This window comes from Natator depressus, chromosome 7 (genome assembly GCF_965152275.1).
Source record: "Natator depressus isolate rNatDep1 chromosome 7, rNatDep2.hap1, whole genome shotgun sequence".
Classification (NCBI taxonomy): Eukaryota; Metazoa; Chordata; order Testudines; family Cheloniidae; genus Natator; species Natator depressus.
The window spans coordinates 31,591,734-31,613,017 of record NC_134240.1 but is presented as its reverse complement, the minus strand read 5'-3'; the positions used below and the strand labels follow the sequence as shown (position 1 = coordinate 31,613,017).

Here is a 21,284-nt window from a genome sequence, read left to right as displayed (position 1 = left end):
CATTCATTTATCTTGATTAAGTACGTTGTAAAGAAAAAAAATCTTTGATTTAAAAACTAAGGTCTCAATTTTTACAAGATCCTAATGATTGCAGGTGCTGAACTCGAGACACCTTAAATGGGCCTGATTTTTCAGAGAGTAGGTGCTCTGTGCTTTCTGAAAATCAGGCCCCTTTAAGGTGTCTCGAGTACCCATAATCATTAGGATCTTGTGAAAACATAGGCCTTAGGTTTTGGTTTTTTTTAAACCTGATTTGCTTTTCCTTTTTTTCGAAACGTTTACTCAGCTTGGACAGTGAAACTGGATTGGTCAAGTTTTTTTGGTTTTTTTTGGTCCCCCCCCCGCCCCCCGCTGATTGCTGCTGATTCAAGCTTGACTTGGAAATGGTAACCTTTACTGAAAGAGCTTCCTATTGAATTACCAGTTCTGTTAATTCTACTTCTTAATCCCTTTCCACTGCAGAAAAGCCCCTGAGCCTCCACTAATACCAGTAAAAAAATGAGGCATACTCAGAGTATTTCCCATGTCCCTCCTGTGGTCACCACTGGGGTGAAGCCAGGGAACATGAGGCCGCATCACAACAGCACAAAGGGCATTGGAGCACGTAGCAGGATGCGAATCCCTGAGAGAGAGCATTCCATAGCAGTGCTGAAAAGCATGCAGCGACCTCCATTCCATCTACACCAGGAAGAGCAAGAAGCCTTCTTCAACCTACTGGGTAGGAGGCTAGACCAGTCATTCAAACTGTCCAGCATCTTGGGATATACAGTTTAGACAAAAGATGGTATACAAAACTGTATTGTGTATTGGGAATGGGTTCCCAAGGCTGGATAAGACTGCAGTGACCAACTGGCAGTAAACCCAAGTAGGGAATTGCAGGGAAGGGGTATTTTTAACTGTCTGTAACAAGATAAGCTTTGTATCCAAGATAAATTTTAAATGATCTGGAGGATTCAAGTTGATGATTTGACTGTTCAAGTTGATAACTGCTTGCAAAAGGGGAATGTTATCTGTGTTTAGCACACAGTATGGGGAGTAAGGAAATGTGGGTTTCTCAAGGAAAAAAAATTCTCTTTGACTTAATTCCCTTATCTCCACCTCTAAATGTTGGATGATACCACTGTTCTAAAGTGCTCTGAGAACCTTGAACAAAGTGTCATAAGTGCAAAATACTTAAAATTCCATTTTAGAAATGGAATAGTTTGATGGAAGTCTAGACTTTATCCACTCTGGGAGTATGGCACTGCTAGCTACAGCTATGTTTAAGCTGCTATATTTAGTAGAGTTCCAGCAACTTTCTTTGACCACAGGCTGTGAAAGTCTCTTGTCTGAGAATAGTGTTGGAACCATGTTCTAAATTCATGCTATAAACTACCTTGGCAGGTCACTCTAGAGAGATTCTTGCAAAGATTCCACCATTGCTAGAGTAGGAAACAGTACTCACATTCTGAAAGCAACAATCACTGAACAATATGAAACAACTAAATACAGCTGCCTCACTTTTTCTTCCCTTTACCAGAGGATGACTTGGTACAAGAATTCTTGTCTATGGACATATGCTACAAGATTTCAGATAAGGTATGTCCCTCATGCTCCTACTTCCCTTCAACTTCCCTATAACAACCTTTCTAAATAGCAATGTGTAGTAGTTTAATGACTCTAACTTTTTGACTCTTACGCAGTATCTTATTTCACTAGGAGGGTGGTGAAGCACTGGAATGGGGTTACCTAGGGAGGTGGTGGAATCTCCATCCTTAGAGATTTTTTTAAGGCCCAGCTTGACAAAGCCTTGGCTGGGATGATTTAGTTGGTATTGGTCCTGCTTTGAGCAGGAGATTGGACTAGATGACCTCCTGAGGTCTCTTTCAACCCTAATATTCTATGATCTCTAACTTATAAACCAAACTTCAACACAAGGGCCAGGGCCTCATCACCACTGAAGACTGATATTTTTGCATTCATAACTCAAATGACTCCACCACTTTTCTTCAAACTTTCCATAAATCCCATTCTAGGCTGAGAGAAAGCATGAGGCTTTAGCCCTTGGGAAAACTGTAGGGAGTGGTAATGAATCATAGACTATCAGGGTTGGAAGGGACCTCAGGAGGTCATCTAGTCCAACCCCCTGCTCAGAGCAGGACCGATCCCCAATTAAATCATCCCAGCCAGGGCTTTGTCAAGCCTGACCTTAAAAACTTCTAAGGAAGGAGATTCCACCACCTCCTTAGGTAACGCATTCCAGTGTTTCATCACCCTCCTAGTGAAAAAGTTTTTCCTAACATCCAACCTAAATCTCCCCCACTGAAACTTGAGACCATTACTCCTTGTTCTGCCATCTGCTTCCACTGAGAACAGTCTAGAGCCATCCTCTTTGGAACCCCCTTTCAGGTAGTTAAAAGCAGCTATCAAATCCCCCCTCATTCTTCTCTTCTGCAGACTAAACATCCCCGGTTCCCTCAGCCTCTCCTCATAACTCATGTGTTCCAGTCCCCTAATAATTTTTGTTGCCCTCCGCTGGACTCTTTCCAATTTTTCCACATCCTTCTTGTAGTGTGGGGCCCAAAACTGGACACAGTACTCCAGATGAGGCCTCACCAGTGTCGAATAGAGGGGAACGATCATGTCCCTCGATCTGCTGGCAATGTCCCTACGTATATATCCCAAAATGCCATTGGCCTTCTTGGCAACAAGGGCACACTGACTCATATATCCAGCTTCTCGTCCACTGTAACCCCTAGGTCCTTTTCTGCAGAACTGCTGCCGAGCCATTCGGTCCCTAGTCTGTAGCGGTGCATTGGATTCTTCCGTCCTAAGTGCAGGACTCTGCACTTGTCCTTGTTGAACCTCATCAGATTTCTTTTGGCCCAATCCTCTAATTTGTCTAGGTCCCTCTGTATCCTATCCCTACCCAGCAGTGTATCTACCTCTCCTCCCAGTTTAGCGTCATCTGCAAACTTGCTGAGGGTGCAATCCACACCATCCTCCAGATCGTTTATGAAGAAACTGAGCAAAACCGGCCCCAGGACCGACCCTTGGGGCACTCCACTTGATACCGGCTTCCAACTAGACATGGAGCCATTGATCACTACCCGTTGAACCCGACAATCTAGCCAGCTTTCTATCCACCTTATAGTCCATTCATCCAGCCCATACTATTTTAACTTGCTGGCAAGAATACTGTGGGAGACAGTGTCAAAAGCTTTGCTAAAGTCAAGGAACAACACGTCCACTGCTTTCCCTTCATCCACAGAACCAGTTATCTCATCATAGAAGGCAGTTAGATTAGTCAGGCATGACTTGCCCTTGGTGAATCCATGCTGACTGTTCCTGATCACTTTCCTCTCCTCTAAGTGCTTCAGAATTGATTCCTTGAGGACCTGGCCCATGATTTTTCTAGGGACTGAGGTGAGGCTGACTGGCCTGTAGTTCCCAGGATCCTCCTTCTTCCCTTTTTTAAAGATGGGCACTACATTAGCCTTTTTCCAGTCGTCCGGGACTTCCCCCGATCGCCATGAGTTTTCAAATATAATGGCCAATGGCTCTGCAATCACATCCACCAGCTCCTTTAGCACTCTCGGATGCAGCGCATCCAGCCCCATGGACTTGTGCACGTCCAGCTTTTCTAAATAGTCCTGAACCGCTTCTTTCTCCACAGAGGGCTGGTCACCTCCTCACCATGCTGTGCTGCCCAGTGCAGTAGTCTGGGAGCTGACCTTGTTCGTGAAGACAGAGGCAAAAAAAGCATTCAGTACATTAGCTTTTTCCACATCCTCTGTCACTAGGTTGCCTCCCTCATTCAGTAAGGGGCCCACACTTTCCTTGACTTTCTTCTTGTTGCTAACATACCTGAAGAAACCCTTCTTGTTACTCTTAACATCTCTTGCTAGCTGCAACTCCAGGTGTGATTTGGCCTTCCTGATTTCACTCCTGCATGCCTGAGCAATATTTTTATACTCATCCCTAGTCATTTGTCCAATCTTCCACTTCTTGTAAGCTTCTTTTTTGTATTTAAGATCAGCAAGGATTTCACTGTTAAGCCAAGCTGGTCGCCTGTCATATTTACTATTCTTTCTACACATCGGGATGGTTTGTCCCTGTAACCTCAATAAGGATTCTTTATAATACAGCCAGCTCTCCTGGACTCCTTTCCCCCTCATGTTATTCTCCCAGGGGATCTTGCCCATCAGTTCCCTGAGGGAGTCAAAGTCTGCTTTTCTGAAGTCCAGGGTCCGTATTCTGCTGCTTTCCTTTCTTCCTTGTGTTAGGATCCTGAACTTGACCATCTCATGGTCACTGCCTCCCAGGTTCCCATCCACTTTTGCTTCCCCTACTAATTCTTCCCGGTTTGTGAGCAGCAGGTCAAGAAGAGCTCTGCCCCTAGTTGGTTCCTCCAGCACTTCCACCAGGAAATTGTCCCCTACATTTTCCAAAAACTTCCTGGATTGTCTGTGCACCGCTGTATTGCTCTCCCAGCAGATATCAGAGTGATTGAAGTCTCCCATGAGAACCAGGACCTGCGATCTAGTAACTTCTGCGAGTTGCCAGAAGAAAGCCTCGTCCACCTCATCCCCCTGGTCCGGTGGTCTATAGTAGACTCCCACCACGACATCACCCTTGTTGCTCACGCTTCTAAACTTAATCCAGAGACTCTCAGGTTTTTCTGCAGTTTCATACTTGAGCTCTGAGCAGTCATACTGCTCTCTTAAATACAGTGCAACTCCCCCACCTTTTCTGCCCTGCCTGTCCTTCCTGAACAGCTTATATCCATCCATGACAGTACTCCAGTCATGTGAGTTATCCCACCAAGTCTCTGTTATTCCAATCACATCATAATTCCTTGATTTTGCCAGGACTTCTAGTTCTCCCTGCTTGTTTCCCAGGCTTCGTGTATTTGTGTATAGGCACTTGAGATAACCCGCTGGTCGCCCCTCTTTCTCAGTATGAGGCAGGAGCCCTCCCCTCTTGTGCTCTCCTGCTCGTGCTTCCTCCCGGTATCCCACTTCCCCACTTACCTCAGGACTTCCGTCTCCTTCCCCCGGTGAACCTAGTTTAAAGCCCTCCTCACTAGGTTAGCCAGCCTGCTTGCGAAGATGCTCTTCCCTCTCTTCGTTAGGTGGAGCCCATCTCTGCCTAGCACTCCTCCTTCTTGGAACACCATCCCATGGTCAAAGAATCCAAAGCCTTCTCTCCGACACCACCTGCATAGCCATTCGTTGACTTCCACGATTCAACAGTCTCTACCCAGGCCTTTTCCTTCCACGGGGAGGATGGATGAGCTTAGAACCAGTGCTTAATTTGTAATGAAAGAGGTGCTGGGGTCAAGCAATATTTTTATTACATTCATAACTGATGCAGCAAGTCCAGAAGTGCTGGGGCTATGAACTGCCAAGCCTCAAGGTGCCGGGGCTCAGCCCTGGCACAAATTAAGCACTGCTTAGAACAGACACTCAGTCTGACTTCTTATAGCCGTCACTCTGGTAAAGGACCTTGGGATTCTATAGATGTTGCATTAAAATGAACGACAGTCCTAAGCTGTCATATGCTTTTTCCCATGCTGCCTGTCACGCTTGGGAGAAGCTCACTGTAAATGTCTGGAGAACTAACTCTATCCACCTTCAAATTCCTCTGCCATGAAGCTTAGGGGAAATTTTTTTTGCCAACAGTTAGTTAACTGGTGTGCATAGACCACTGCTTATTGTGCTGACCGACACTGTCTCATTGTTTCCTTGTACGCCCCTGTCTGTATCCCTCCTGTCTTGTACTTGGAAGTTTTGTTCTGTGTTTGCACAGGGACTAGCATAATGGGGTCTTGGTCCATGACTGGGGCTCCTAAGGGCTATGATAATACAAATAATTAGCAAGCCTCCACAAAAGTGCTTCCTTTCTTCACTCACTCCCCTTATGGCTCAATTTCTTTTGTTTTTAAACTTAAATACTAGATAGAACATATTTTGTTTCTTCTGATCCAGAACTGTGTCTATTAAAGGTAACTCTTGTTTAGTATCTTCTAGCCATGGCTCTGACTTACTTCAAACGTGCTGGCCTGCATATTAGTGAATACACACGGATGAACCTTTTCACTGCTCTGTAAGTACCTTGTGGCTCTTAACCTTGTGATCCCAGTCTGTAACGATCCCACCATATAAATAATGCATAGACAGCAGAATGGAGAAGACGAATTGGGTTACCTAGTCCATGCCACCAAATGGTTTGGCAGGAGGAATGGCTATTAGGAGTATAGTTTTACTGTGGACCCAGACACTATTACACACACTGGTATCTGAAGAAGTTATACCCAACTTAAACCTCCCTGCACCTACCCCCCCACCCCCCAAAAATTCCCCATGCCATACTGATCAGCCATAATTGTCCCCCAGCTCAGAAAAGCACAATTTACTTGCAGTGTTTCCAGTTAGCTTAAGTAGACGATTTCAAAGGGTTTCCCTCTAACACTAATTTTAGACTTCATTATTGGGTAGAGGCTAGTAGATATTTTTTTTAACCTTCTGTTTCGAGAGGCTAATGATGATAAAACACAAATCAGTGGGATCCTGATGAATTTTAATTACATGGGCTGGATGCAGGGATCCCAAAGTCATACTTATGTCTTTTCTCTCTCTATGGATAAGGAGCATTTTATTCTGTTTGTATAGTGCCTAGCACACTGGTGTCCAGGTCTTGACTGGGCTCCTACACATTTTATTATATATGAATGAGAGAGAGAATGTAAAAAATCCCCACCCCCGTCTTAACACAATTACTATTTCAGGAGTTGCAGAAATCTCCCATAGTGCTTGCAAGTGAATTCCACTTCCATGATCTAGTAGCAGGAGAGGCCTCTATGGGTTGCTCTTCAATCCCTCCTTCGTGTACTAAGGTTTTAGGTATGACACCTGCAGCTGAATGTTCTGCATGGGCACTTGAGGCCTGATTCTTACGCTAAAGCTCTTCTGGCTATGGACCCACTTGTAAGGATACTTTACTCTTTCAAAGTGGTGTAGAGCTACGTTGGTGTGAATGAGAATTATTCCTGTTAAGGGCAAACACAGCATCAATCCAATCCCAAACTAATCACATCACCTTGCAAACTATATGTATCTAATAGAATCAGTATCTACTGTCATACGTATGTTGTGTGAGAACTCATTTACAACATAATCCACTTGTATTCTGTGCAGCTATAGGAAAAACTCACGTGCTATTGTATGCACCTAAACACAATTGGCCTTCATTGCAAATGAGTGATTTGCAAAAGCCTCTTATGTTGGAGTTCTGTGGGTTTAGAATGCTCCCTCTTTTATACAATGTAATGCTGGAGTGTTAAGGCTTAACACTTGTTACACTGAAAGCTAATATAACAATTCCAGGCTGTACCATACAACTTCCTAGGCTGAGTGCTTCTGAGAAGCACTGGTTAGAAGAATTTCTGTGGATATAGCCTGTTTTGCCCCATTTTCCTGATGCAGGTACTTGGCTAATGACATGGAGGAAGATGAAGAGGATTACAAGTATGAGATCTTTCCCTGGGCCCTTGGTGACAACTGGCGGCAGCTATTCCCACAGTTCTTAAAACTGAGGGATGGCTTCTGGGCTAAAATGAACTACCGAGCAGTGGTCAGCCGGCGTTGTTGTGATGAGGTTAGCCATGGCAGACATATTTTTTGCATGCTTGTAATACTGGGACTATGGCTAACACGTTAATAGTCACTAGAATCAATAATCTATGCAAATCCAGTACCTATAAAGGGTTAAGGCCTGAACTGACCATGGGAGGATAAGTGTCTCTGCTAGCACACTAGGAAGGTCAAGAATATCGTAGTGGGTGCATCTGTCTAGCTATTTCTCAGACATTAAATAAAACCTCAGTCTCTAGGATTTTCAAACCACTCTTAGTACAGAATCCTACTTAAGTTTAAAGATTCGTGGATCAGCGATGGCTAGGATTCTACTGAACAGTCACAACCTTTACGTTCTACAAATGTCTTCCCCACCAACATTAATTAGCAGTTGCTATTCTAGCTTTAGTTATGATCAAAGCATTCTTATATCAATAAATCTGTCTGATAAATCCATCTGGGGAATGTTCAGATGCTACACTGTAGTTCTTACTGTCTTTGAAGCCTTATACCAGGGGTGGCCAAATTTAGTGACCCTTTGAGTCTCGTACAACAATCTTCTGAAGTTCAAGAGCTGGGATGCACCTGCTGGGGCTCAGGGTCCCAAGCTCCTCCACCCCCAGTCTGGTAGTTAGAGAATAGGGGAGTGGAGGGGCTCGACGAGCCACACTTTAACTGTACATGTGGCTCACAAGCCATGGTTTGGCCACCCATGCACTATACACTAAAACGACTAGATATGACAAGATATATATATATATATAGCCTTAGTTTTAAATCTTACTGAATACAATTTTAAATGAATCCAGAAAGATTCAGTGGCGAGGAAAAAAAATTGGCTGGTCTATACTCTTCTGATCTAGATAATGTCAAAGGAGCCATCCCACTGGGCTTGGTCACGTGAACGACCCCTTCATCACAGTGGAGCACTGAGAAGCTACCTGAAGAATGAAAAGGACTCACTTCCCCGAGGACCTGGTGTTACACCTCCAAGCTGCCCCCTCTGCACTTGTGAGCTGACTGAAGAGGAAGGCAGCCCAGAAAATGCTCCAAGTGCCAGTATTACTTCTGATGGTGACCTATTGCCATTCACTAACAAGTGGTCCCAGAACTTTATTATCTTCCCTCATAAAATAATGCTGGATCCAGTGGCAACATATAGCCTGCAGAGTAAGTAGGGACAAGTCCCTCTCCCGGGCTCCAGCTCAGTCCCTCTCTCCCGGCCTCCAGCTCTGTTATCTGATTTGGAAAGAATGCGCGCACTTTTTTAGAGGAACAGGGTTCCTAAGTGCCCAGTTTCCATATTCATAACTAGTGGTGAGATGAATTGATGGGAATCACTTTCTCTTCTAGGGATAAGCAAGTTAAACTTGTTTGGATGCAGTTACTGTACTTGAGTTAATTTAAACCTCATGTTGAAGAACTAGCCCTCTAGGCTAAGTGTAATGGTTTCTTTCAGGAAACTGGAAACAATCCCTCTCGCATGGCAAAGAGGCCAGTTTTACTCCTCAGACTTGCCTGCTATTGGGAGCCCTTTGGATTTTAACCTTTTCAGGGCCACCCACATACATCTGTAAACCATAAATGGAAAATTAAGCATGGATTGTGCTGCCTCCAGAGTTGATGCTGCATTTCTCTGGGCAGAATTCAGCAAAGAGGTGGGGTGTGACTTTTGGATGACACTCCAGAAGTACTGACTCTGGGTATCCCTCTAGTAGTTCTGCTTCTCGGAGTCTGTTCTTGGCACCAAGATGCTGTCTGCTGTTTTATTGGAATCCAAGAGCCAGTGTGGTCTCCAACCACTGACTTAATGTTTAGTGGCTATAATTGTGTATTTCCCAGTAAGGTGTATAGGTACTTGATTTGCCAGTGTGGTTATATGTTAAGCCTCTTGGGTTTCTTGGTCTGCAGTCCTGCAGGAGCCAGGAGTCACTATGGAGCCTGATGGAACTGGCATGGATTGGCGATCTGTGGGGTGACTGACTGTTCCAGGACCAAGATGTCTCCTCCCAAGGAACTGCAAGTGGCACTGGACTTGTTCTCATTCTGCTGTTCACAGAACTATGTTTTCCCCACGCACTTTATGAATATATTCTGGTTGTGAACAGGAAGACAGGGCAGTACTTATGTATTTAAAAAAATTGCTTGCTGATGCAGCTATTCAAATATGCCTTATTTAATGTGCAAATGCCAATGTAATAGCTGGACAGGCTCTTAATAAAAATGTCCAGGAAAAAAAGTTTATTTTCTGTTCATAGAGAATCCTGGTGAATGTAACAATTATCAGGGCAACAAAACTTGATATTGAGTGAGCATAGCAGTGACCTATGGTGTCATGGTTGTACTTGTTTAAGGCTTGGGATGAACACAGATGTGGAGGAGGGATTCCTGGAGAAGAAAATCAGAGTTTTTACATTGCTGGTAGGTCTGTTTGAGCAGAGCATCTGAATCTTTCAGGTCTCAAAGGAAACTCAATGCCAGTAATATCCACTTGCACCAAAAAGGCTTTATTTGGGTGGGGTGGGAGGGAAGAATGTAATCAATACTGGGCTTCTGTTTTAAGAGCAACTAGTACTGGCTGCTAACACATGACAACACACTTTTCTAACCTAGAATAATTGCACAATGTTAGGAGTGTTAGTCACATTATCTTGATCTACTGGGAATGACCACAAGGGTTAGCAAATACAACACATGCCATTTCTGTCAGGGCCGTGGTGACTTCACTGACCAAGCTGAATGCTCTCTGCCACGGTTCATCTGGATCAGTATCTGATGCAAGTAAAATAATTGATGTGGAATCAAAGCTTGGTAGTCTCTTTAATTTGGCATCCCTCTCCCCAGCTGTCTATAGGCAATGAGAGAGCCTGGGCTACAGGGCACAGCACTTTCTCAGGCTGTGGTGCCTGGCATCACTTATGGAGGTAGGGACAGCGTCTGGGTGGGGCATGAAACTCCATCTTATTTCCAATTAATAGGCAAATGCAAATCTTAACCACTAAACAGGGTGACAGGAGTCTTGCCCCTGTATTCCTAGGGCTGCCTTTGACTTGTTATATGGGAGGGATATGTCCCTTCTCAGTACCTTAGTGGTAGAAATCTAAGGGTATGTCTACACAGGGAACTAAGAACAGCTATTTGTGAATAACTCTCCATGCGGATGCTCCTATTCTGGAACAAGAGTGTGTCTTCACTGAGACATGCCTTAATCAAATGGCATGTGTAGAGGAGACCTACTAAAAATGTTGGTGCCTGTCACAGCTCTTGAGTCCTTTGACACAGTCCCATATGACATTCTGATAAGCAAACTAGATGAAAGCACTATAAGGTGGGCGCACAACTGATTGAAAGACCATACTCAGAGTAGTTATCAAAGGTTTGCTGTCAAAGTGGGGAGGCCAGACCTATGGGGGCCCAACAGGGGTCAGTTCTGTATTCACATGCCACATTTATTGTGAATACAGAAAGAATCGTAGTAAGCAGTTAGTTATAGCTAAACATTCCATTCAATTTCATATTTATTCACACATTCATTCATACACACACAGGTTCTGCAAGGTTGTTATCATAGTTACCAGCCTTAGAGTTGCTCATGCCAAGCCAGTGGCTTGGACACAAGGAGGGAGAAGGGCCTTGTCAGATGCCCATCTGACACTCCTGGAAGATGGTTTGCAGAATCAGACCCCAAAGTGCTCAGTTTCTAGAGTCCATTTTTATAGGAATTTATTCCTATGCCAATCATTGGGAATTGCTTCATCATGCTGTTGCTGAATCTATCAGCAGATGGCACGTTCCTGACAGCTCTGTGTTGTTCTTTGGTTCTCCCATCCTTGAGGCTGTTGGGTGGATTCCAGTCTGCCCTCTGGGGTCCTCTGATTGTTTCCACTTGATGCCTTCTTTGGCCGCTGGACACTGGATTCTTAGGCTGGCACCTCCCTGATCATTCAATTATTATCCACACCAAGCATCCATCCACATACATCCTCTATCTCTATTTTAATCACAATTGTTACCAAAGCAAGATAAATACAACAAAAGAGCGGGGGAGTCTCTGTGTGCTGTTTCTGTTACAAAGTATTGCTTTGAGAACAGACTCTGTCTTAGGATGTACTAACACAATTAGCAGCTTGCAAGTTTCACACAGAGAGGGAGAGAAACCGTACCAAAAACCAAGAGACCTCTTAATTAGTAATACCCTGGAATTTAAACTATGGGGAATCAAACTCATTTGTGATTTTAATACAGAACTACTTTAATATGATCCCTCAGTAGTACTGCTGAAAAGGAGTTGGGAGGTTATAGTGGATCACAACCTGGGTCAACAAGCTGGTGCAGTTACAGAAAAAGGCTAATATTTTTCTGGGGTGTATTAACAGGGAGTGTTGTATGTCAGATAGGAGGTAACTGTCCCTCACTGCTCAGCCAAAGAACTGTGCCAAATTCTGGGTGCCACACTTTAGGAAAAATGCAGACAAATGGGAAGGAATGCAGAGGGGAGCAACGAAAGGTTAAAAAAAACAAAACAAACTGGTTGTGTTTCTTAAGAAAAGAAGACCGAGGGACTTTGATAAGTCTTCAGATATGTTAAGGGCTGTTATAAAGAGGACTGTGATAATTTGTTCTCCATATCTCCTGAAGGTAGGACAAGAAGTAGTGGGCTTAGCCTAAGTCTTCGATACTGGAGATTGTCTACACTGCACTTTTGCCAGTAAAACTTTTGTTGGTAGAGGGTCTGAAAAAAAAAAAAAAAAAAACCACACCACTGACCAACAAAAGTTTTACTAACAAAAAGCGCCGCCGTGGACAGTGCTTTGTTGGCGGGAGATACTCTCCCACCCACAAAGATACCATCTCTCAATGGGGGTGGCTTTATTTTGTCAGCAGGAGAAACAAAGAACAGCTACACTGCTGTAGCGGCACAACTGTGCTGCTGTATGGTGTGCAGTGTAGCCATAGCGTTAGGTTAGACAATAGGAAAAACTTTCCAACTATAAGAGTAGGTAAGTTCTGAAAGAGACTTCCAAGGGTGATTGTGGAATCCCCATCGTTGGAGAGTTTTAAGAACAGGTTAGACAAACACCTGAAAGGGATGGCCTAGTGAAGGAATGGAAGTTCGACACCATGTACAGCCAAGCACGAGGGTTTATTACACACAGTGCTGTCGGAGTGTCACTTTGCTTATTAGGCTCAGTAAGACACTGCTAAACAATTGATTACAATAGATTATATAGGGTGCCAATGGGTGGAGAGAAGCGACAGAGTGCAAGTTTCCAAGCCCCTAGATAGGTTCTAGCAATAGTCTAAAAGATTACATAATGGCTCCGCCCATAGCTCAGGTTAACATGTTTGCTAATACACAGTTGTTATCCCTCAAATTCTCCTCTTGCAATGTGTAAGTTAAATCCTGATTTCACGTCCATAGAAATGACGGTGGCTCTTTCCAGACAGGTTGGCCCACAGGTACATTGCTGGAGGGTTTAAAGCAAAAAGAAAAGTAAACAGTACACAGCAATGACAATTGTGTATGGTTTACCCCTGCGTTTCTGCGAACTGGGGTTGGCATCTGTGAGGGAGGATGCCATAACTCATGCTATCACGTTAGGCCTCTCTGAACCCTGGTTAGCATTAGGGGAGTATGTACCATTATCTTTTCCTGAACCAGGGAGTAGACTTCAAGTCTCCTCTCAGTGAGTTATGTGCCTATGATTCCTGATAAGCCTCCCAATTACTGCTCTCTACCTGGAGTTATGCTGTCTCTGCTTATTTTATGTATAGTTGAAACAAACAAGGCTGTCTCCTGCTCATCCCATCTTTCTTTAGTCATGTATTGTCCATTTTTAACTAGGCCTCAGACCAAGCCAAGGAATTAGGGCCTATGTGAAAGGTCATTAACAGAGACTATGGTCAAGATCTTACCTACATATTATTGGGATTTTGGCCCTTCACCTAGGTTTACTTTGTCCTGCCTCAGTACAGGAGATGGGATTTGATGACCTCTCAAGGTCCTTTCCAATTCCAGTCCTATGGTTCTATGATGTTCAAAGTGCTCAAATCCCTGCATAAACCCCCCAAACACTTGATTGCTTTCAGTCACACTCCAGCAGTGAATGCAGCAGTTTGAGCTGGAAAAAGATCCCACCTCTTCTTAATACCCTGCACCATGTTTTATGATTCACTAACAACAAGCTGAGTTGTATCATTTTCTTCCTTGAGGGAAGAGCCTTTGTTTTGACCAGAACATACCCCACATAAACTACCAAAGAGAAGAGGGAACAAATGTATAGTATTAATTCATGTGCTAATAATTTTGTGCTTTCTGTATATCATTCTCTATAGCAATGGATCTGCTCCTGTCTTGTCTAGTTCCTCTCCTCTTGAACTGAAGGGTAGCTGCTGAAAAATGGCTCATCCAGGAGTCACACCACCTACAACTGAGAGAGGCTGCTTAGATTGGGCTGAAAGATGGTAGTAGTTTAATGACAGACAGCAGTGCTACACAAACATGAAATAATATCTCTGAAACTGCAGCAGGCAAACTAATGGTGCCAAGCTACCTCTCTGTGCACTTCATCTTCCCCACCTCTGAAAGCTCGTTTGGACTTGCACTTAAAGAATTTCCAGCACCAACCTGCTACAGTAAATGGTGTTGCTCACTCAGCAACAGGACGCTCTTCCTGCATATGGTGTGGGAGGGTGCCCTCTGCTGGGTGAAACCCAAAACTGAGGCCCTATTCACTTCTAACTAGGGCTGTCAAGTGATTAAAAAAATTAATCGCGATTAATTGCTCTGTTAAACAATAATATAATACCAACTTTTTAAATGTTTTCTACATTTTCAAATATATTGATGTCAATTACAACACAGAATACAAAGTGTACAGTGCTCACTTTATATTATTTTTATTTCAAATATTTGCATTGTACAAAACAAGACGTATTTTTTCAGTTCACCTAATACAAGTACTATAGTGCAATCTCTTTATCATGAAAGTTGAATTTACAAATGTAGAATTATGTACAAAAAATAACTGCATTCAAAAATAAAACAATGTAAAACTTTAGAGCCTACAAGTCCACCCAGTCCTACTTCAGCCAATCGCTCAGACAAAACAAGTTTGGTTACAATCTGCTGCCTGCTTCTTGTTTACAATGTCACCTGAAAGTGAGAACAGGCATTTGCATGGCACTGTTGTAGCTGGCGTCACAAGATAGTTACATGCCATATGTGCTAAAGATTCATCTGTCCCTTCATGCTTCAATCACCATTCCAGAGGACATGCGTCCATGCTGATGATGGGTTCCACTCGATAACGATCCAAAGTAGAGCAGACCGATGCATGTTCATTTTCATCATCCGAGTCAGATGCCACCAGCAGAAGGTTGATTTTCTTTTTTGGTGGTTTGGGTTCTGTAGTTTCCTTATTGGAGTGTTGCTCTTTTAAGACTTCTGAAAGCATGCTCCACACCTCGTCCCTCTCAGATTTTGGACGGCACTGCAGATTCTTAAACCTTATGTCGAGTGCTGTAGCTATCTTTAGAAATGTCACATTGGTACCTTCTTTGTGTTTTGTGAAATCTGCTGTGAAAATGTTCTTAGAACGAACAACATGTGCTGCGGGTCATCATCCAAGACTGCTATAACATGAAATAAATGGCAGAATGCGGGTAACGGAGCAGGGGACATACAATTCTCCCCCAAGGAGCTCAGTCACAAATTTAATTAATTCATTATTTTTTTAACGAGCCTCATCTGCATGGAAGCATCTCCTCTGGAATGGTGGCTGAAGCATAAAGGGGCATACGAATGTTTACCATATCTGGCATGTAAATACCTTGCAACGCCGGCTACAAAAGTGCCATGCGAACGAAAGCCTGTTCTCACTTTCAGGTGACATTATAAATAAGAAGCAGGCAGCAGTATTTCCTGTAAATGTAAACAAACTTATTTGTCTTAGTGATTGGCTGAACAAGAAGTAGGACTGAGTGGACTTGTAGTCTCTAAAGTTTTACATTGTTTTGGTTTTGAGTGCCGCTATGTAACAAAAAAAAAAAAAAATCTACAATTTCAGTTACACTTTCACAATAAAGAGATTGTACTACAGTACTTGTATGAGGTGAATTGAAAAACTACTATTTCTTTATCATTTTTTACAGTGCAAATGTTTGTAATAAAAATAATATAAAGTGAGCACTGTACACTTTGTATTCTGTGTTGTAATAGAAGTCAATGTATTTGAAAATGTAGAAAAACATCCAAAAATATTTAATAAATTTCAATTGGTATGATATTGTTTAACAGTGCGATTAATCGTGATTAATTTTTTTAATCGCAGTTAATTTTTTTGAGTTAATCACATGAGTTAACTGCGATTATTCGACAGCCTTACTTCTAACCTCAGTATGTGTGCTATATGCTGTCTTCCAAGTTCTCAGGCCCGTGTCAGCTTGAGCCTGGATCTTTTTCCACTTGATTCAGTTACAAGTGTTTGCTAGCACTGCTGTTTAAACAAATAAAATACATGCCCGAGGGCACTGCTTTTCTGTGCTAAGTGTGGATCACTGTATGTCCAGTACACTCTTTAAAACAGTCAGCTCCTTTAGTTAATGTAGATAAGTTATCTACATGACAGTACAACCTACAGGTCCAAATAGATCCAGGCCCTATTGTTCTAGGTGCATCACTTGGACAAAAGTGAGTCTGCCCCAGAGAGCTTATATGTTAAATCAATAATGAATGAGAGGGGAAGGGAGTTGCCCAAGAGCACACAGTGGATCAGTGCCAGAGCTGGCAATAGAATCTAGGGGCTTGTTGTCTACACCACGCAGCTTTTAGCAACAAGGCTGTGTCGACACAGCCTTGTCGCTAAAAGTCAGCGTGTGTAAAGGCTCTTTTTCAGTACTTTGTCGGCACTTTTGCTGACAAACTACTTCCAGCCCCGTGAGCGGCATTAGCTTTGTCGGCGGGAGAGCACTCCTGCCGACAAAGCTGCGTTCACACTGCCACTTGCGTCGCCAAAACTTTTGTCTTTCGCGGGGGTGCTTTTTTTAAGTACCCGTGAAAGACAAAAGTTTTGTCGACAACTTTGCAGTGTAGGCAAGCCCTCAATCTCTTGATTCCCAGTATGCTGTCTTATTCTCTAGACCACCCATCCTTCCCTGTTCTTGCTCTTGTGGAGGCTTGCACTATGCCTCAATTTTCCCCATCTGTAGAATGGGAAGAAATGCAAAGCACAGTCTACACTGGTAAAGTACAGCAAAATACTGTTTCCCTAGAAGTCTCTGTGCAGTTTAATTTGGAGACCGTACACTCCACTGCTTGTCCCCATCTTGTTCTGGCATTGCCGTTAGTTGCTGACAAGGTGGCTGCATTTCCAGAATGAGTGATCCCTGAGAAAGCAATGTAATCTTTAAAGTCGTATGGGTTCGTTTGGGATGGAAAGCACTGGAAAACTATCACACTGAACTTTTAATTCGCACGCGCGCACGCGCACACACAAACACACTTGAATCCCTGTCCAGTATCTGCAAAAAGAAAAGGAGTACTTGTGGCACCTTAGAGACTAACCAATTTATTTGAGCATGAGCTTTCGTGAGCTACAGCTCACTTCATCGGATGCATACTGTGGAAATTGCAGAATACATTATTATATACACAGACACCATGAAACAATACCTCCTCCCACCCCACTCTCCTGCTGGTAATAGCTTATCTAAAGTGATCATCAAGATGGGCCATTTCCAGCACAAATCCAGGTTTTCTCACCCTCCACCCCCCCACAGACAAACTCACTCTCTTGCTGGTAATAGCCCATCCAAAGTGACCACTCTCTTCACAATGTGTATGATAATCAAGGTGGGCCATTTCCTGCAGGAATCCAGGTTCTCTCACCCCCTCACCCCCCTCCAAAAACCACACACACAAACTCTCCTTACACCATGCATGAAAATCAAGGTGGGCCATTTCCAGCACAAATACAGGTTTTCTCACCCCCCCACCCCCATACACACACAAACTCACTCTCCTGCTGGTAATAGCCTATCCAAAGTGACCACTCTCCTTACAACGTGCATGAAAATCAAGGTGGGCCATTTCCAGTACAAATACAGGTTTTCTCACCCCCCCCCATTCCAAAACACACACACACACACACACACACAAACTCACTCTCCTGCTGGCAATAGCTCATCCAAACTGACCACTCTCCCCACAATGTGCACGACAATCAAGGTGGGCCACTTCCAGCATAAATCCAAGTTTAACCAGAAGGTGGGGGGCGGGGGTAGGAAAAAACAAGGGGAAATAGGCTACCTTGCATAATGACTTAGCCACTCCCAGTCTCTATTTAAGCCTAAATTAATAGTATCCAATTTGCAAATGAATTCCAATTCAGCAGTTTCTCGCTGGACTCTGGATTTGGAGTTTTTTTGTTGTAAGATAGCGACCTTCATGTCTCTGGTTGCGTGACCAGAGAGATTGAAGTGTTCTCCGACTGGCTTATGAATGTTATAATTCTTGACATCTGATTTGTGTCCATTTATTCTTTTACGTAGAGACTGTCCAGTTTGACATGAAGGTCGCTATCTTTGGATTTGAAGTTTTTTTGTTGTAAGATAGCGACCTTCATGTCAAACTGGACAGTCTCTACGTAAAAGAATAAATGGACACAAATCAGATGTCAAGAATTATAACATTCATAAGCCAGTCGGAGAACACTTCAATCTCTCTGGTCACGCAACCAGAGACATGAAGGTCGCTATCTTACAACAAAAAAACTCCAAATCCAGAGTCCAGCGAGAAACTGCTGAATTGGAATTCATTTGCAAATTGGATACTATTAATTTAGGCTTAAATAGAGACTGGGAGTGGCTAAGTCATTATGCAAGGTAGCCTATTTCCCCTTGTTTTTTCCTACCCCCGCCCCCCACCTTCTGGTTAAACTTGGATTTATGCTGGAAGTGGCCCACCTTGATTGTCGTGCACATTGTGGGGAGAGTGGTCAGTTTGGATGAGCTATTGCCAGCAGGAGAGTGAGTTTGTGGGGGGGAGGGGGGGTTTAAAAAACCTGTATTTGTGCTGGAAATGGCCCACCTTGATTTTCATGCATGTTGTAAGGAGAGTTTGTGTGTGTGGTTTTTGGAGGGGGGTGAGGGGGTGAGAGAACCTGGATTCCTGCAGGAAATGGCCCACCTTGATTATCATACACATTGTGAAGAGAGTGGTCACTTTGGATGGGCTATTACCAGCAAGAGAGTGAGTTTGTCTGTGGGGGGGCGGAGGGTGAGAAAATCTGGATTTGTGCTGGAAATGGCCCATCTTGATGATCACTTTAGATAAGCTATTACCAGCAGGAGGTATTGTTTCATGGTGTCTGTGTATATAATAATGTATTCTGCAATTTCCACAGTATGCATCCGATGAAGTGAGCTGTAGCTCACGAAAGCTCATGCTCAAATAAATTGGTTAGTCTCTAAGGTGCCACAAGTACTCCTTTTCTTTTTGCGAATACAGACTAACACGGCTGCTACTCTGAAACTTCTCCTGGTTGTCAGCAATGAGCAGAACTGAGAGCAGGCCCTGAGTCAGGGGCAGGCACTTGGGGTTGGCTCTGCCTCAAGAGAGATGGAAAGAATTTTAGGGGCGGGGGGGGGTGTTAAGGAAACCCCGCATATCCTGTGCATCTGGGGGGAGCCAGGCAGGTTATGCACACAGGTTACCCTAGCTGGCTTCTCTCTGCCAAAAACACAGAGAAGGAAGGGAGGGAGGGGCAGGCTTGGGTGGATCAGTGGCGTGGGACGGGAGCAGAGAGGTAGGCGCTGGGGAGCCAGGAGCAGGGAGTAGAGGTGGCACCTGGGTGCTCAGAAATGCGGGTTAGGGAACCAGGATCCGGGATGGAAGGGGGCTCAGCGTTCGTGAGTGTCTAGGCGCAGAGATCTAAGGGGACGGGAAGCTCAGGCGTGGCCACAGCCGGCGAGGGGGCTGTGTCCATTTTCCCTCCTCCCCTGCTCCGTTTTCTCTGCCGTAGTGTTTTGAGAGCTACGTACGTACTCGTTAGCAAAGAGGCCCCTGGAGGGTCGGATCACCGCTGCCCACCGGGCGGTATTCCCCGGTCCCGGGCTCCCCCTGCCTCCGGAGAGCGAGTTCTGGCCGCCGGCCGGCCGGGAGGCTCTCGCAATGCGGAGAAGGAACTGCGGGGAGGCGGGGGAGAGCGTGCCCGGCGCCGCGCTGGTGCGGCCACCTCGGGCTTGGAAACAAACCCTCAGCTGCCCCCGCCGCCCTTCCTCCGCTAAAGCGACCTTTGCCAAGCGCGCGGTGGGTGCCCCTGGGAGCGGGGGGGCGGCGGGCTAACGCTGGGCGCTGCCCGCACCAAAATGTCCCCTCTTTCCTCTTCTCGTTCCCCGCCAGGCTCTTGTATTTGCGAGAAGCGGTTTGCGTGCGGGCAGGGGCACGAAGGAGGAGCCTGCAAGGGAGGAGTCGCGCAGGGGGGAACTCACGATCTCCCTGGGTAGGAGCGGCTTGGCTGGCTGAGCGTAAAGGGATCAGGACCTTGGCGGCGATTCCCGAGAGGTAGGCTGCTTTCCTTCACCTGCGACCTGCCGCTTACAGGAGTTGCCTTCGCTGGGCGTGCGGCGCCCGACGGGCTTTACAAACCGCTGGACTGCGGGAGTGAAGGGCTGGGCGGGGGCGGACGTTTCCCTTTAGCCGAGTTTCAGAGCAGCCGCCGTGTGGGTCTGTTTCCGCAAAAGGAACGGGAGGACTTGGGGCACCTTAGAGGCGAACACATTTATTTGAGCATCAGCTTTTTTTTTCCCGAAAGCTTACGCTCTGATAAATGTGTTCGTCTCTAAGGTGCCCCAAGTCCTCCTGTTCCTTTGAGCCATTTTCAGTTTTAGCAGACACGGCCTCTTACACAATCCTAGTGCCTGTTTTGCAGCTTTCCCGGCACGGGAGGGTTTACAGAGCAAAATCCTTTGGTTTTATTTTTCTCTCCCTCTTAATATTTCCTTCTTTAACCCGTAAGGAGGGGGACCGGGACCTGTACTCTCCCCTAATTATTGATTTGATTGCCAAAAACGGGGGCATGCTGCCAAGCTATTGACCCTGCTCTTAATTGACAGTAAAATCTTCCATGGTTTGGGGAGAGAGATCTGAATTTTTGCTGGAAGTCCGAAGTTTCTCTGCTAGTCTTTACCCTGCTTTTTATTGTGAGAGTTGAGATTTTCACTAGTCCCAAAAGGCCTGCCCTGGGCCCCATCAGGGCAAAGTGAAGAAAGGGACGGGAGGAAATTGGTACTTACATGGAGCTTTCTATTTTACAACTAACTTATTAATGCTGACAGCACCTGTGTGAGGTAGGTGTATTTATTTCCTTGCTTGTAAAGTGGGATGCAGGAGGTAGAGAGGATAAGGCCTACGTCCCCATAGGTATTGAGATGCTTAACTCCCACTGATTTAATTGAGGGTCTGAATGTATGTGATTTGCCCAAGGCTAGGCAGAGAGACTGTAACAGAGTCAGTAATGCACAGTCTGGCCTGTCCTCTAATTACTAGACCATCTCTCTTTAGAGGCTGTCTCATTCAGAGACTGAGAAACATGGAGCTTTCATCCACTTCTTTGTTCCGGGATGTTGTTCTTAAATCCAGTCCCATCTATACATAATTGCAGCTGT

The 21,284-nt window shown here is 44.7% G+C and overlaps 2 protein-coding genes across 3 annotated transcripts in view; both read left to right on the top strand.

Annotated features, from left to right (window-relative positions):
* SPDYC (speedy/RINGO cell cycle regulator family member C) overlaps nt 1–9,729 on the top strand; it is a 45,090-nt gene extending 35,361 nt beyond the window's left edge. For both annotated transcript variants that reach the window (XM_074957956.1, XM_074957955.1), the window contains exons 2-7: nt 463–718; nt 1,520–1,578; nt 6,002–6,087; nt 7,467–7,638; nt 8,480–8,786; nt 9,528–9,729. In XM_074957956.1, coding sequence (XP_074814057.1) covers nt 499–718; nt 1,520–1,578; nt 6,002–6,087; nt 7,467–7,638; nt 8,480–8,786; nt 9,528–9,595 — 912 coding nt within the window. In that variant the 5' untranslated portion in view covers nt 463–498 and the 3' untranslated portion in view covers nt 9,596–9,729. The remainder of the gene's footprint in view (nt 1–462; nt 719–1,519; nt 1,579–6,001; nt 6,088–7,466; nt 7,639–8,479; nt 8,787–9,527) is intronic.
* Nucleotides 9,730–19,877: 10,148 nt separating this feature from the next.
* CAPN1 (calpain 1) overlaps nt 19,878–21,284 on the top strand; it is a 51,814-nt gene continuing 50,407 nt past the window's right edge. The window contains exon 1 of the mRNA XM_074957941.1: nt 19,878–20,181. The gene's annotated coding sequence lies outside the window, so the exon portion shown is untranslated. The remainder of the gene's footprint in view (nt 20,182–21,284) is intronic.